Raw genomic sequence first — 14,384 nt, forward strand, 5'->3', positions numbered from 1 at the left:
TGTTTCCTTTGCGGTTAACGGCGCTACGATTACGTCGTCGTGCTTTTCTTGTTAAAACGCCGGTTTATATCGGTGCATCGTAAATAAAACGTTCCTTGGGAATAAAAATTTAATAAAATTAAAATGTCCGATGCACTCGAGGCAACGAAACAAAGCAGCACGCAACGTCTTGTTGTTCGATCGTACTTGTCGATTTTCACGATTTTTCTACACGGTGCTTCAATTCTAACGCTGCTGCATCGGTAACAGTACTGTACAATCCGGGGTTGGAAATAATTAATAAACAAAATTCGACGAACGGTCTCTTAATGTAATCTCACAATGACTGAAAACAATGTGTATATATATATTTTGGTTGATTTATTAGAATCATTGTATGTACAGGTCGAATATTGTTTGGAATTAAGATTGTCTTTGGTCTGTGTGGTACTCGTTCAAAGCACATTCATAGAATCGTTCCTTTGGTTCAGGAATTAAACGAAAAAAAGTTATATTTCTATTCGAAACGATTGTTTTCATGTAAATTACATATAATAATTATATGTAAGTTCTGTTAAGCGTAGAATGGTAGCGTGGTTACGATTCATACAGTGGCTGTAAATCGTGGGACAAGATGGCGAGATGCGTTGAAAATTACCGAGATGGAAACATTGATTCTAAAATGGCGCTACATTTAACTGCAATATAAACAATAGTACACAGTAATGCATTGATATCGTTTATAAAAAGGTAAGATGAAAAACATGGAAAGTAAAACTCTTTCTTATTGCATCTTCATCTTCTTACGGGCATCTCTCTTTGTACTTCGTGCCTCTTGCTTACTTTCGTTTCATCGATTCTCTTTCCTCTTCCGTCGAGTTAGATTTCGTTGAGCTCGAGATACCGAATGGAGGGGATTGGAGGGGGGTTGAATCATTAACTCTGCATTACCGTGGTAGCAGCAATCTTCTGCGAATATCTCGGAAACTGAAGCTGAGGCGCTGGGAACATGCACCGGGGAAAAAAGTTACTTGGAACAGTGATTTCTGGCAACATATATATCAAGGTCATCGAAATAGGGCCACGCGTTCGAATACACCCTGTATAACAGAGTAAACGATATTCCATTATCGTTCTCATGAAAGAAAAATTTACACGGAGAAGTTGACCGGCATCAATAGAGTGAACTTCGTCTGATCGGCCGGCAAATCGTCCGACGCGCACGGACTGATGCTGTCCAACAGAGTCTGTATCGCGTTTTGATTCGTAGGATGCTTTCTCTTGGTGTGCTCCCTTCTGTGCTTCAGCTCTTTGAACGTTTTGCCGCATTGTTCGCACACGTAGGGCCTCGCCGCTTCGTGGGACCGCACGTGACCCTCGTAGTGGCTCTTCCGGACGAATTTCTTTCCGCACTGGTTGCAATCGAACTGGAAACGTCCCTCGTGCGCCGCCACGTGCGAACTCAACGTCCATTTGGTCTTGAAGGTTTTCGAGCAGTAGTCGCATCTGATCTTGGACGCTGCGCTCGCCTTTTCCGGCTGCGCGGTTCGCCGTGGATTCTTATTCAAAAGCAACATCTCTTCCAAAAGAAAATCGTCCTCCTTGTCGGGTTGGTCCTTTTGCGACTCGCCTTTCCCAATAGCCGACTGACCCTCCAACGTGTGAGCCGTGTGCTGTCTCATGTGCATCTGCAGTTCCTCACCGTCTCTGGAACACGTCCCGCAAACGGCGCAGACGTTTTTGCCCGCCACCTATCGAGTACCAAACGTACTTGCGTTAGAATCGAATTAAATATCGGCTACTTATTAACCGCGTTAACAAAAGTATGTAAATAAAAATAAAAGGCGAAGAAACAACTGCTGTACATAGTGAAAATTTTAACGAAAACTAATCGAATCATCGTTGCATAAAACTGAAGTTATCGAGCTTAATATTTATTTTACATTCAACGCTGTATCTACGGTATTTAAACAGAGCAACTAACAGAGGCTATTAACACGGTAAATAATTACCAAAGAGCGAAATGTACAAATCGGTCTGGCAATTGGGATGGACTCCAGCTCCTTTCTAAACGAAGATAGAGAAAGTTGGGCACGGGGAAATGTTTCTGCATTCTTACAGGCGCATCGGTACAGTTTTTCGAAAAAATATACTCTCGTAAGAAAGTAGACGGCGACGAATCGTGGAACAATTTCCCTCTAACAGTTGTCTCGATTTTCGCTTAGAAAGTATTAGGTCATCCTGAAAGTTTCCGCGGTTTTTGCGCTACCCGAGTTCCATACAAGATTTCTATTATAAATAACGCGTGCTCGGAGCTGAATCGACATGTACCTTCCCGTGGGAATTCATGTGGGCCATCAGCTTGGTCTCGCTGGTGTACTTCTTGGTACAATGGAGGCAACAGTAAAACTTCGCGAGAGCTTCTCGCGGATCGTCGGTCCACGTGGCGTGTTGCCTGTCGGCGGGTCGATTCGCTATGTTCCTGATGGTCTCGTTCCCGACCAGCTGCTGTTTGATCGCGGCCGCGGTGTTCTCGTAATCGGACAACTTTTCCTTTCTCATCTCGTGGCGGGCTATGTGACGCTTGAGATCGTGCGCCCTGGAAAATGCACGACCGTACCGCGTGCAACCCGGATACGGGCAACCCTTTGTCTTGTCGTTCCGCGGCCGCGACGCGGACGACTGCTTCGCGTCCTTGTTGCAGTCCTTGCATGGCTTCTCGATCTTCTGGTTGGTGACGGTCGCCAGCTGCGCCGACAGCGGGATCACGATCGAGATCGTCTCGTTGGTGCTCGGGTTCACGATGGGTCCAACGTGAATCGCCGGAGGTGTCGCCAGGGAGATGCCATTCTCGTTGTTTCTACTCATCACTACCTCTTGAGCGGTCCACTGGATCTCTCTGCCCTGAAGACAAACGGAATCGAACATTTCAATAGCAATTCTTTGACGACGGAGGTTATCTCTCGGTTCACTAGGTACATTAGGAGGAAGAGAAGCGTGGAAATGATCCATACGTATGAAAAGAAAGTTAGAGTCTGGGGTTGGTGTATTGGGGCTTAATAGATCTACCAGATTTGTTAGATTAATTTTTTGGGACATTGTATTTTAAGGAAAGCAATCAAGTTACAGAGGCCTGCTAGGTCTGTATATTCATCAACGATTGCGTGACATTAAAGCGACAAGGTATAGACAATAAAACTTATAAAAAAAAAGACAGGGTAGTCTCTCGAGAAAGTTATGAAACCAGCTTGGCAGTCGATATACGAAGATGGCAACAGGCGCTGGACCACCCTATAGCTCCGCATCGAGGATCTGACTTCGTTAACTCTATCTACGTACGTGCAACCGATCGAGATATTATTGCATCGGGTGCACGATATAATCAGCCATCTTGAATCGAAACGTCCCTCTCGAAGAAAGACCGTGTCTTCTATAAAAGTCAAGTGTCTCGAGAGCTTAATCCGCGTCGAACGGCTACTCTGAATGCGAGAAGGCTCCACTACTTACGACAACGTTTGCCTCGCGCGTTCGATCGTCCACGGCCCTTTTGTCTGGAACGTCAGATGGCCCGATGAATCATCGTGCACCACGGTGATCGTTACCGACGTGAGAACAGGATCAACCCTCCGTCTCCGATTCGTCCATGGGTCCCGTGGCAGTCGGCACGGTGACGTTTCTCTTATAATTCGCGGTCAGTGTCACGTACGTGCATCTCTCGTAAGGGTCGTGGCCCCTCCTTTCCCCCGTGACAGTCGCGACTTTCTCGAACGGTTCAATTCTAAACCGACAACCTCCTCCCCCTCGCCCCCCCCCCCTCCTCCACCTTCGCGCAAAAACGAACAACAATATTTCCAACGATCGAAACACGCTCGTCCCGCTGGCGTCCCGGCACGATACGTCGTCGTCGTCGTTTCTCCCTTTCTCCTCGTACGTGTCCGGCTCTCTTTCTAAAATGCTCGAGCGCCCAGGCCACGCTTCTCTGCCCGAACCACCTTGTCGTACGCCGTTCGATCCCGTCTCCGTCACTCTTTTTACGAACGCGCGGGCTGCTCGTCTCTCGGCGTCGAGACGATGATCCTCGAGCTGGCCGAAACGGTCGACTCGCCTCGCTTTCCTCGCCGCGATGAAAGTGTGCTACTGATCAGGAACGCGCACTCTCCCCGTTTGCACGGTTATGGGAGACGCGGTATGCTCGTTTCACGGACGTATCTTCGGGCCAGCTCGCGCATGTCAACACCGTCCGCTCGGCCGTACCGTTCTAACCAATTCTCTGCGCGTTAGAACGGCGCAGACCGTGACGCGCTACGGTCGTTGGTAAAGGTTAGGATCGCCGAAACCCGGCCGCGTCCGAACTAGGGATGAGACATCTTCGTGAATTATTCGTTTGTCAAATATACGGATGCTATTAGCGGCTCAAATGTTCATCGAATAAGATTCGATGTAATTATAAAATATATTAAACGATGCACGTGGACACTCGAACCTAAAGCAGAAAAATGCAAGGATTAGATCGGTTGATACAAATTTTTTAGTTTGTAGTTGGAATGTTAATTGAAGCTATAACACTGTTTTATTGTATTTAATTTTCTTAATGGCTACGGTATTCGAGCAAGCAAATTGGAAAAAAAGAAGCTTGCGGCGCTATGTCTGTCCATTACTCGTTATTTCTACTTGGGATAGTATTACGAATCATTGATCGCGGTGTGTTATTTATTTCAATCGTTTGTAACTAATTAGGATATGGTAAACATTAATTAAATATAAATAATACCATATTACGATCAATGTTTAAGAACACAAACACAAGTAGAAATAGCGAGCAATGGACAGACACGTTGGCTAACAAAGCGTTTCCCTACATCTTTAAAACTACAATAAGTAAACAACAGTAATCAATATAAGAAATTTAATAGTTCTATATGCTTTTTAAGATAATACTATATAGAGCATAAAGATGTTTTTTGTAAAAAAATTAATTGTGGATATAATGAGCTAAAAAATAGTTGTATTTTCGATTCTTGCCTCTCCCCTCTCTCTCTCTACCTTTGTGTGGAATAATACGAAATCGCGAATGATGTGTCAAGGAAAATTAATCCTTAATATTAAACGACGCACCTTTCTGACGTCCCCCGAGATTACTGTGCTTAATCAGCTAATGGCGCGGGGGAAAATAATTAATGTGAAAAGAACAATTCCTAGGCAAAATGACATTACGTTATGACGGGGGAAAAAAATGGACAAAATGACGCGTTAAAAACGGGCCGGCGCGGACCGTGGACAATACGGAAATTTCATTTTGTACGATACGCGATTTAATCAGCTCCCATAAACGCCTACTAAACATTGGACGAACACGGACACGTGCAACGACAGCACCAGCTGTACGATAACGGTGTACATTAGGTATACAGGGTGTTCGGCCACCCCTGGGAAAAATTTTAATGAGGAATTCTAGAGACCAAATTCAAAAATTTCAAATCATTCTGGAAAAATTATTTTCTATTGTGGGGGTTAATTATAATCATTTTTGGTGAATACACATACCTCCGAAATCCTACTCACTTTCGAGAAAAAAATTCGAGAATGGGTACAATTTTCAAAAATTTCAAATCGTTCTGGAAAAATTATTTTCTATTGTGGGGGTCAATTATAATCATTTTTGGTGAATAGACATACCCCCGAATTCCTACCCACTTTCTAGAAAAAAATTGGAGGTGTGAAATTTTTCGACAAAATTAAAAAATTTCAAATCGTTTTGGAAAAATTATTTTCCGTTGCGGGGGTCGATTACAATCATTTTTGGTGAACAGACATACCCCCGAAATCCTGCGCATTTTCGAGAAAAAAATTCAGGAAGGGCGGAACTTTAAACGTTAACAACTTTTTAACAAAGCCTCCATTAATAAATTGGTATTCTTGATTTTCGTCTCATTTTGGCCTCTAGAATCCCCCAAGTACCACCGTTGTTGCACAGTCTGCAAAACTTGTCAATCGTTGTCGCTGATGGACAAGTTTCTTCCATGCAGTTTCCAGCGTGCAAGACCTACACTCGAGTCTGATCTATTCGCGGGCATTAATTTTATGCAAAACCTCTGTCTTGCATCAAACTTATGGACCCGGTCGGTATTTGCAAATTAAGGACACGACAAATCGTTTTAGAAAAGCGAAACGATCGCTCTCGTGTGTTGCACTAACTCAACAGTAATCCGACTTTCACAGTTACGGCTGACGTCGCAAAAAACGTTACGTTTCGAATAATTACAACCGCGGTAAACGTGAAATTATCCGATAGACGCGCCGCGAGCAATAATCACCGGATACAGAATTTCAGCAACGACGCGGAATTCGAGAAAAACCGCCGGCTTGCATGCGCGACACGCTTTCCCTCTCGAAAAAAAATAAAACAAGAAATGTCGCCTCGATGTGTTAATGCTCACTGGTATTATCCTTTAACGGTGCAATCATAGACTGGTTTAATTCGCGTTTTATTTAGAATTCTGAAAGTTCTAATTGATCAATTTGTGATCAGATAACGAACATGTTCTCCATCGATTCCGGACAATGTGGGAGTTCCTTTTTCAAGTTGACCTAAAATCCACTCTGAGAACTTCAGAACTCGCTCTAAGCTATTTTATTTAACACCTCGTTTCTTAGTTCCATTAAGAATCTGCAAAAATTAATTATCAAGGTGAAATATTTAAAAAAAACTAAATGTTAGATTAAACGGTTTCCAACCGTCTGAGAGAAAAATGTTAACCGCGTGGAAGATTCCATGGATTTGATCCAACGTTCGTGTTCATTTTCGTATTATTTTCAGCTGGAAGAAATAATGAGAATAGTAATAATAGCGCAACAAATGTATGCTCGAAAAATCATATAAGAAAGTCTTACGGTTTCTTTGGAAAAAATTCCCCAGAAAAAGGTTAAAAAATTCGTCACACGAGAAAACACCCTATGTAATGCACAGCGTCACCGACATCCTCGATGTAGGAGTGAAATTGATCGTTTATGATTCTCGATGGAAATCTGTCTCTTGCGAGAACGATTAAAGCTTGATACGCACAGTAATCAGCGTTAGATCTAGTTTCCATCGACGACCAAAAAGATCGTTCATACTCTAGTACCTCGCTGGCACTCGCGAGAAACTAAGCGACTCGTAACACATTATACACATAGTATAGTTTGTTAGAAATAGGGCATTTTACAATCTTCGCTGTTTTAAATAATAACCCATTAATATCTCGATAAGTACCAACTTTTGGACCCGTATTATCTAACAGGATTATGAATTTTAGCGTTAAATTGTTTCCCGGATTGATTAAAAAATAAAATGATTATACCTCGTGAAAATTTTCCGAATTACTGGTTGACGGTGAACGCGTTAAAAACGCGTTCCGTTCGCCAACGGAATGCATCGAAACAGCATCTTTCTTTAACGATTCTTTCACGCCAGGCAACAAGTCAAATAGTTAGGTTAATGTACCGTGAATCGTAATATACATAGCCGGGTACGGACGTTTCTAATTGGCATGAAAGACGCGCGAGGATGGAGTACGGGGCGCATCGAGAGTCAGCGTGAACTTTCGTTAGTGAGAGCGATATGCGTCCGTTAAGAGCTGCCAGTTTCCATTCGTTCGCCGCGGTCGTAAGTGTGTGCCCCCTTCTTTCGATGGCACTCGTGAACGATCACTTTCTTCTAGGTTACCTCCGAGGATTTACTCGTTCCGCGAGTCGACGATCCAGCGCGAGGATCGCTCGTGCTATCGATCGTCGCCCCGTTCCCTCGTAATCTCGTACGATTATTATGAGCGTCCGTTTAATCGCGGGGACTGACGAAACTAGAACCGTGAAGCGACCTCTGAGATCGGTAAATTTACTTTGCTCGCTGAATAACCTCTACGCACCCTTTCCTGAAAATAAAAAATAACTATGATCAGTGAGAAACAGTGAAGTGAACGAACCAATCGGGATACATGGTGCACTCTGCTCTAAGGAGATGAATCTTCGCGGTGGACTAGCGATACTTCTTTTCGTTCTTGCGGAGATCGACTGCGCGACATTGAAGCACGTGCGAGAGAATCATTCGAGTAAGTAGATCGATTATAGTAATATAATCAATAATCCTTTGACTGAAAACGGCGTATAACGTCCGATCGTAAGTGTCCAAGCAAATACCGCGTAAACGGTTGACCGGAAATGGGATTCTCACGCCGGAAGCCGCGCATCGGCGAGTCTTTCAATAAAGATTATACAACATTTATGAAATTAATAATGACTTGTGTCAATACTGAAAATGATTACTAATAATCTCGATATAAATATGAATTTCCGCCGAGTAATTCACTTCAGTTTTTGCAACCCTTGATTGATGTGATTGGTGGTCACTGGTAATATTTAGAAAATTGTGAATATCACTATTCTCGTTAGGGAGAAATTGTTTCGTTAATCTACGAACAAGGAGATCGAGGATATGGGATTTGTAAACTGGTACAGGACTTTTTAATTTCTTTTATAACTGGTCACGCAATTTTGTAATAATAAGTTAGGAATTTCACAAATAGGAAATTGTCGGAGAACTCTAATTACGACCAAGGCAGGATCCACTGGACGAAGCTTCAGCGACATGTACTAAGCAACGGATCGAAGAACAAAACGAATAAAAAAAGGACTTGAAGACACCTTTTTATGTTTTCAAAGAAATGTTTTCCCCTTTTGAGAACAGCACAATTAGGTGAGAACCTTGAGTTTTTAAATAACAGAATGCGGATGTCCAGCAGCAACACACAGGCAACCGCGTGGGATTTTGGCGGAAGGAAGCGGGAGGAATTCGTCGTCGGTTGGAAGGAAGACTATTACATTGACGACCGGGCGAATATTCAACGGTAAACCGAGCAAACGAGGTTCCTGGCCATGGCAGGTCTCCCTTCAATTGTTGCATCCAAAATTGGGGTTCATCGGCCATTGGTGCGGCGGTGTTCTCATTGAGCCTACTTGGGTCGTTACTGCCGCCCATTGCATTCATAAGTGAGTTGAATTTCTCGTCCGTGCGACTTGGGAAAAGCTACAGTGGCGAGCAACATTGAACCAGCAATACTTTTTTAGAATATTATAAAAATATTGGACTTGGTAGACTTATTGCTTTAACTCATAAAAATGGGGGTTATAAGTGAGATTATTTCTCGTCCATGCAACTTGGGAAAAGCTACAGTGGCGAGCAAAATTGAACCAGCAATACTTTTTTAGAATATTATAAAAATATTGGTCTTGGTAGATTCATTGTTTTGTAAAATGTTCCAAAGAAAAGTTGATTATTTTTTCGAGTCCTGAAGCTACGATACTTGTTTACAGTGACCTTTTTAATTTGCCAATTGGTGCATTATGGACGGCAGTTGTAGGAGAATGGGAATTGGACTCCGGTGGGCGTGGCTCGGCTAGGCTACCAGTTGAACGAGTCGTCATTCACGAGAGATTCAATAATTACGTGCACGACATTGGTACGCGCATATTCTTTATTCTAATTGCAAGCTCATTAAATCCCCATGAAATAAAAATATTTCTGATTCTAACAAACGAACAGGACCAACGCCTTACGATCATTATAGTCTAATACTGAAGTGTGTACACAGCTCTGATGAAGTTGGCCAGGCCAGCCCCTTTGTCGAAGGTAGTGCGAACGATATGTCTTCCGGAACCAGGGGAAGAACTAGCGAGTGGTCTGTGCATCGCTTCCGGCTGGGGTCGTTACGGTCCCACTCAATCACTTTCCACCGCGTTGTTGGAAGCAACTGTGCCATTGCTCGATTTAGAAAGATGCACGCAAGCGTATGGGAAATCGGTACCGATCCGAAGCGGCCATCTTTGCGCGGGCCACACCGATGGCTCTTCCGGAAGTTGCGTCGTAAGTACCCACACGCAATTTCGTTATTGTTACTAACCCTATGGGCACTGCTTCGCTTATATAGCAATCGAGGAGTCGGTCGAGCGCTTGTGAGAGCGCGAGCCCTCTGGCGGTGAGCATGGGAAGCGACGCCACAACCCCTTAGCTTACAATGACGTCTCAGACACGTGATAAGTCTACCAGGCCAAACCTTGGCATGCATAGTTGGAAATTATATTATTTTTATCACAAGATTAAAGCTTGTCAATACAAAGATCCGACAATTAATACTGAACGACGAATTTTAAATCGGACCCGTTGTGAAACTTGTTGCAAAGAGCTTACGACGGAGTCAGACTCGTCATCGTACGGCAGGGGGTTAATCGCGATTCGAATGAACCGGTCTCCGTGCACAATTACATAAGGTATTAGCATACGAGGATCGTCGCGTACGAATCCACTCAACGAGATTAGAGCTTTTCTGGGATAACTGGTGCCAACCTTCACCGACAAGGCCATCGGGATGGAACGATAGATCGTTTTGCCGTGATTGCCGCGGCGAGATTACCATCGGAATCCTTCGATGCTTTCTCACGAAACTTTCTAATTTTGCATACACTTGCGTGTAATTGCGCATCTTGCTACGCTTGTTCGCGTAGCAATTTGGTCATCGTTCGAGTTGTCCTGATTCGGTCGCCGATGGGGACGAAAATATCGACGATTTCTTTCCGCTCGACTTTCAAATTCACGATCGACGAACGGTGCTCGGTTCTATTCACTACCACCTGCTTAATTAAAAGAGTAATGAAATAGGGACTTCCCCTTAACGGAAGATACTCAACTATTAGTTAGCGTTGTGAGTTATACGATTATCCTAATTTCGTTAGGGTGATTCCGGAGGACCGCTACAGTGTCGACGCGCGGATGGAGTTTGGCAGTTGGCGGGTGTGACTTCGTTTGGATCGGGATGCGCCAGACCTGGATATCCCGACGTCTACACCAAGATACAACATTACGTCGGATGGATAAGAAACGTTATGAACAATGACGAGGACGCGCAGTATTTATAGTCTTGACTCTCGGTCCGCGTGTACCTCCGAGTGTAGATATTATTTCTGTAAATATTGTTAAAGTAGACAGTTGTAAATATACGTCTTTTAAGAATTTTATACAGTTTAGTCTAGCGAACTTCTATTACCAGCGAATGGATTACGATCCCAACCAAAATTACAGCGACAAACTTGACGAGGATTACTAACGATAGATCGCAAGTTGTTGGTATTGAATGTTATTAATTTCAAATTTGAACGCGCGTGGGAACAACAACGTTATGGAAAGCGCGAACCGCGCTCGTAACTTCGAAAGAAAAGCTATTTACCGAGGAGCGAGTTCCTTCTATTGCCGACGCAGAGAAACAGATACAACAGATGTTTTCTGAGAATCGAAATAGGAAATATCTGCATTTATATGACTCGCGAGAGACGCCTAACTTGTTTCGTATATTTTCTGTATCCATCCCGATGTTGCGTAACATTGCGATTGTGCGTACGAGAAGCATGGTGATTGCATTTCCATCGGATGATATTAGAAATATCGATTCGCAGGGACGTGTAGTTGCACAGAGTGGCAACCTGAAGAGGTACAGTATACATATTACGCGCTGAAGTGCATCCATTAATTAGCTTAATACAAGGCACTTAGTACACAGAAGCCTGGTTACAGGTTGCTCTGATGGATCTTCCTTTGCAGATATATTTTAAGGGGAGAAAGACCTGGAACAAATTATGAGCCTGGATTAGGAGTTTGGATGGACGTTTTAGCCAGACCTCTGACAAGAACTTTCTCAGGTTGTACAAAATTTGAATGCTGGCTTTTACATGATACAGAGTGGTTCCAGTAATTCGGTCATGTTATTTTAACTCCCCCTCTACTCCCCCTCTGATTGCCGAATTACTTTTTGCTGTACATATTATGTAAAGTCGTAGTAAAGTGGGCAATTATGGTCGGTTATTTAAAAAGGTAACATCTTTAGCCATCGAGTCTACCAACAAATTATCTCTTATGTCGCTAGCGACTTCAGTTTCGTTGCGACAGTAATGCCATCCAGCGTTTGAACCGTGCAACAACTAGAAGTTTACCAAACACGAGGAGAATATTTGGTGTACCGTATTCTTTGCAAACGAAATGAATTAAAAATCCCCCGTTTGCATATAATTGTTAAATAAGTCACACATTTTCTTGACGCTGCAACAACGGTTCGAAATTTTACGGAAATTAGAGAACAGCGTAACGCAGCAGAATTGACAAACGACTACAATGTCACGAATTAGTATCTGTAAATCATGGGGAAAAAGTATTGGGGAATGAAGTTATAATACCTAGTTTTATGGTCATACAATCATTGAAAATGCCCTAGAAACTAACAGAGCTTTTATTTATATTCTTTATCATTGCTGAGACTAGGAGTGGGGATGAGAATTTCTTAGCGGAGACGGCGGGAGGCGTTTGAATCGTTCGATCGTTTATATATTTTAAAATAATTGAAGAATTTATATGACTTACTTGATTGGACATCCATTTCCAATTTCCAAACATAACACACACTGTATGAACTCACAAAGATTATATTTAACGCTACGTACCACACGAACGTTGCATCTGATCCGACGTTCAACTTCCGACTAATCTGGAGACGCGTCGCACACGTGCTGCGCTACTGCGCATGCTACTGCGTTCTCCCACTTCCAGTCTCGTTCCCCCACTACGTCACTGATGGATTACTAGGTACGCAGCACGTGCTTCGCAGATTACAAAAGTCTCCTGCGATGAGCGGACCTGTACGTCATTGGAGCACATATTACTTTCTCGTAACATTATGATTCGAACCAAAGACATTTGACAATATTAATTTTTATTAACGTCTTTATTCGTTTCATAAATAGTAGTCAACAATACCAAATAATACTGTGTAAAATTATGTAACACAATGTCATCACCGTCTCAATATTCAACGTTCATGAATCAAACCCATAAACATTAGCACGTACTGGTATAACAATATAATGTCAACATAAATTTGCACCGTTGCGAATACAACTTCGTCCGGGTATATTTCTATTCTTCGTCCACCCATAATTGTTTGCACATCAAAGTACAAATACTAGAACATATATTTATTTTTTAAATATATTTTTCGTACAGCAAAGTATATTCTATTCGAAGTAAATAATATTGTATATTTACCATTGATAGTAATATCATTCCTATAACAGAAATAATTACGTGTAATACTTTTATGTGCGTAAACATCAGAAGTATCATCATTACGAAAATACTAACAATGGAAGCCAAACCGACGATCATCATCAATCCTGTTCTCATTGTTAAGTCAAACTGTAGCATTGTTATAAATTACATCAAATTTGTTTTCCATTCCTTATGGATTACTTAATAAACTTGTATGCAAATGTACCTTTGAAAATGTTGCCAGTAAGCCTATCCCGAATGTAATTAGCGCCGTCATACCCAATGCCATTAAAATAATTTCGACCTCATAAAATGCCGATGCAAAAGCAGCTAAATACGACATTGCCAATGTCTGGAACCAATATAACAGTTGACATTTTTGTTACCAATTTGTTGAACTAATTTTAATCTAATTTCTGTTCTTTTTCTAATAATCAAATTTCTCTGTTCCTGGTATAACATTTCAACCAAAGAACAAAATAACAAATAATCGTTATTGAATTTTTATCTAAATTATATTTACCGACCAACGATAAACGCCTGGTTAATCAGAGACTGCATTTAATTAAACGTCTTACCAATTTGCATAGCCAGATGTAATTATATGGTGCTTTACGTCTAGCGCGTTTAGAGAAAGACACAACGCAGTAGGAAACGGTGAAGCATATCCTAAACAAAAAAAAATAATAAGTAGTTATCGATCGTTGAAATATTCGTAAACAGTGATAAAGTTTACGTACATGGCTATAATCCAAAAATACCAATGTATTATCATGAATTTTCTTGCAGCGTCCCTAAAATGTGAACAATAAAATTTATCACGCTCCTAAATCAAAATTAAATGATTTTAGTATTTTTAACATATAACACTGACACAAAAAGAAAGAACGCTATGACACAGGCTGTGAACAACAACTGTAATGTTAATATAGAGAAGACTTTTCTAATGAAATTTCTTCTCACGACTTCTTGCTTAAACTCCCCTACATAATCGGAATCATCGTCGTCTGGGCCCATTACTCTTCTTTGTTGATGTTCTAGCCACGCTCTATGCAATTCCTCGTTTTCTCGTTCCCTCTGAGCTACCATATCAGCCGTGACAGTAACAGTATAGGGCCCCTAATGATGAAAAGTATAAATTTATTAATTGATATAAAACTTGTGCTTTTTTTTATTTTGCTCACTGTCTGAATCTGTTGTCCTTCGAACAGGGGTGGTAATTGCGGCGGGCCCGATATAAATCGCCGAATCTCTTGATCCCCTTGCATCGAGCGATTGATAA

The 14,384-nt window shown here is 42.1% G+C and overlaps 3 protein-coding genes across 5 annotated transcripts; 1 reads left to right on the forward strand and 2 right to left on the reverse strand.

The window, feature by feature from the left end:
- Positions 1–389: 389 nt before the first annotated feature.
- Positions 390–12,519, reverse strand: LOC122396049 (zinc finger protein 605-like). Of its 3 annotated transcripts, XM_043394147.1 has the most exons (5): positions 12,419–12,519; positions 7,884–7,889; positions 3,487–4,462; positions 2,311–2,883; positions 390–1,730 (listed from the first exon to the last, which is right to left on the reverse strand). In XM_043394147.1, the coding sequence occupies exons 4-5, from the start codon at positions 2,845–2,847 to the stop codon at positions 1,131–1,133; spliced, it is 1,137 nt and encodes a 378-aa protein (XP_043250082.1). In that variant the 5' UTR covers positions 2,848–2,883; positions 3,487–4,462; positions 7,884–7,889; positions 12,419–12,519; the 3' UTR covers positions 390–1,130. The 3 variants fall into 3 exon arrangements, with proteins under 3 accessions (XP_043250082.1, XP_043250085.1, XP_043250083.1); XM_043394150.1 differs by lacking the exons at positions 7,884–7,889; positions 12,419–12,519 and adding an exon at positions 7,320–7,437 and having other exon boundaries at positions 3,487–4,331; XM_043394148.1 differs by lacking the exons at positions 7,884–7,889; positions 12,419–12,519 and adding an exon at positions 7,320–7,409.
- On the forward strand, positions 7,976–10,926 carry LOC122396579 (chymotrypsin-like elastase family member 2A). Its single transcript, XM_043395116.1, has 5 exons — positions 7,976–8,066; positions 8,739–9,003; positions 9,328–9,473; positions 9,606–9,877; positions 10,744–10,926. Exons 1-5 carry the CDS (start codon positions 7,976–7,978, stop codon positions 10,924–10,926), a joined length of 957 nt encoding a protein of 318 aa, XP_043251051.1.
- A 344-nt stretch (positions 12,520–12,863) lies between the features above and the next one.
- Positions 12,864–14,370, reverse strand: LOC122396580 (protein lifeguard 3-like). Its single transcript, XM_043395117.1, has 7 exons — positions 14,287–14,370; positions 13,977–14,221; positions 13,843–13,896; positions 13,681–13,771; positions 13,329–13,454; positions 13,100–13,249; positions 12,864–13,016 (listed from the first exon to the last, which is right to left on the reverse strand). Exons 1-7 carry the CDS (start codon positions 14,368–14,370, stop codon positions 12,864–12,866), a joined length of 903 nt encoding a protein of 300 aa, XP_043251052.1.
- Positions 14,371–14,384: the final 14 nt, after the last annotated feature.

This window comes from Colletes gigas, unplaced genomic scaffold, assembly GCF_013123115.1.
Source record: "Colletes gigas isolate AHSC1104 unplaced genomic scaffold, ASM1312311v1 Colletes_gigas_Sc00007, whole genome shotgun sequence".
NCBI lineage: Eukaryota > Metazoa > Arthropoda > Insecta > Hymenoptera > Colletidae > Colletes > Colletes gigas.

Excerpts from the sequence above, each read along its gene's own strand:
- LOC122396580 (XM_043395117.1), bottom strand. The coding sequence starts at position 14,370 with ATGCAAGGGGATCAAGAGATTCGGCGATTTATATCGGGCCCGCCGCAA. Across the intron at positions 14,222-14,286 it reads AAGGACAACAGATTCAGACA|GGGCCCTATACTGTTACTGT; the intron begins GTGAGCAAAATA and ends TTTCATCATTAG. Across the intron at positions 13,250-13,328 it reads TACTGGCAACATTTTCAAAG|TTTGACTTAACAATGAGAAC; the intron begins GTACATTTGCAT and ends ACAATGCTACAG.
- LOC122396579 (XM_043395116.1), top strand. The coding sequence starts at position 7,976 with ATGAATCTTCGCGGTGGACTAGCGATACTTCTTTTCGTTCTTGCGGAG. Across the intron at positions 8,067-8,738 it reads CGTGCGAGAGAATCATTCGA|AATGCGGATGTCCAGCAGCA; the intron begins GTAAGTAGATCG and ends TTTAAATAACAG. Across the intron at positions 9,878-10,743 it reads GCTCTTCCGGAAGTTGCGTC|GGTGATTCCGGAGGACCGCT; the intron begins GTAAGTACCCAC and ends TAATTTCGTTAG.
- LOC122396049 (XM_043394147.1), bottom strand. The coding sequence starts at position 2,847 with ATGAGTAGAAACAACGAGAATGGCATCTCCCTGGCGACACCTCCGGCG. Across the intron at positions 1,731-2,310 it reads ACATGAATTCCCACGGGAAG|GTGGCGGGCAAAAACGTCTG; the intron begins GTACATGTCGAT and ends GGTACTCGATAG.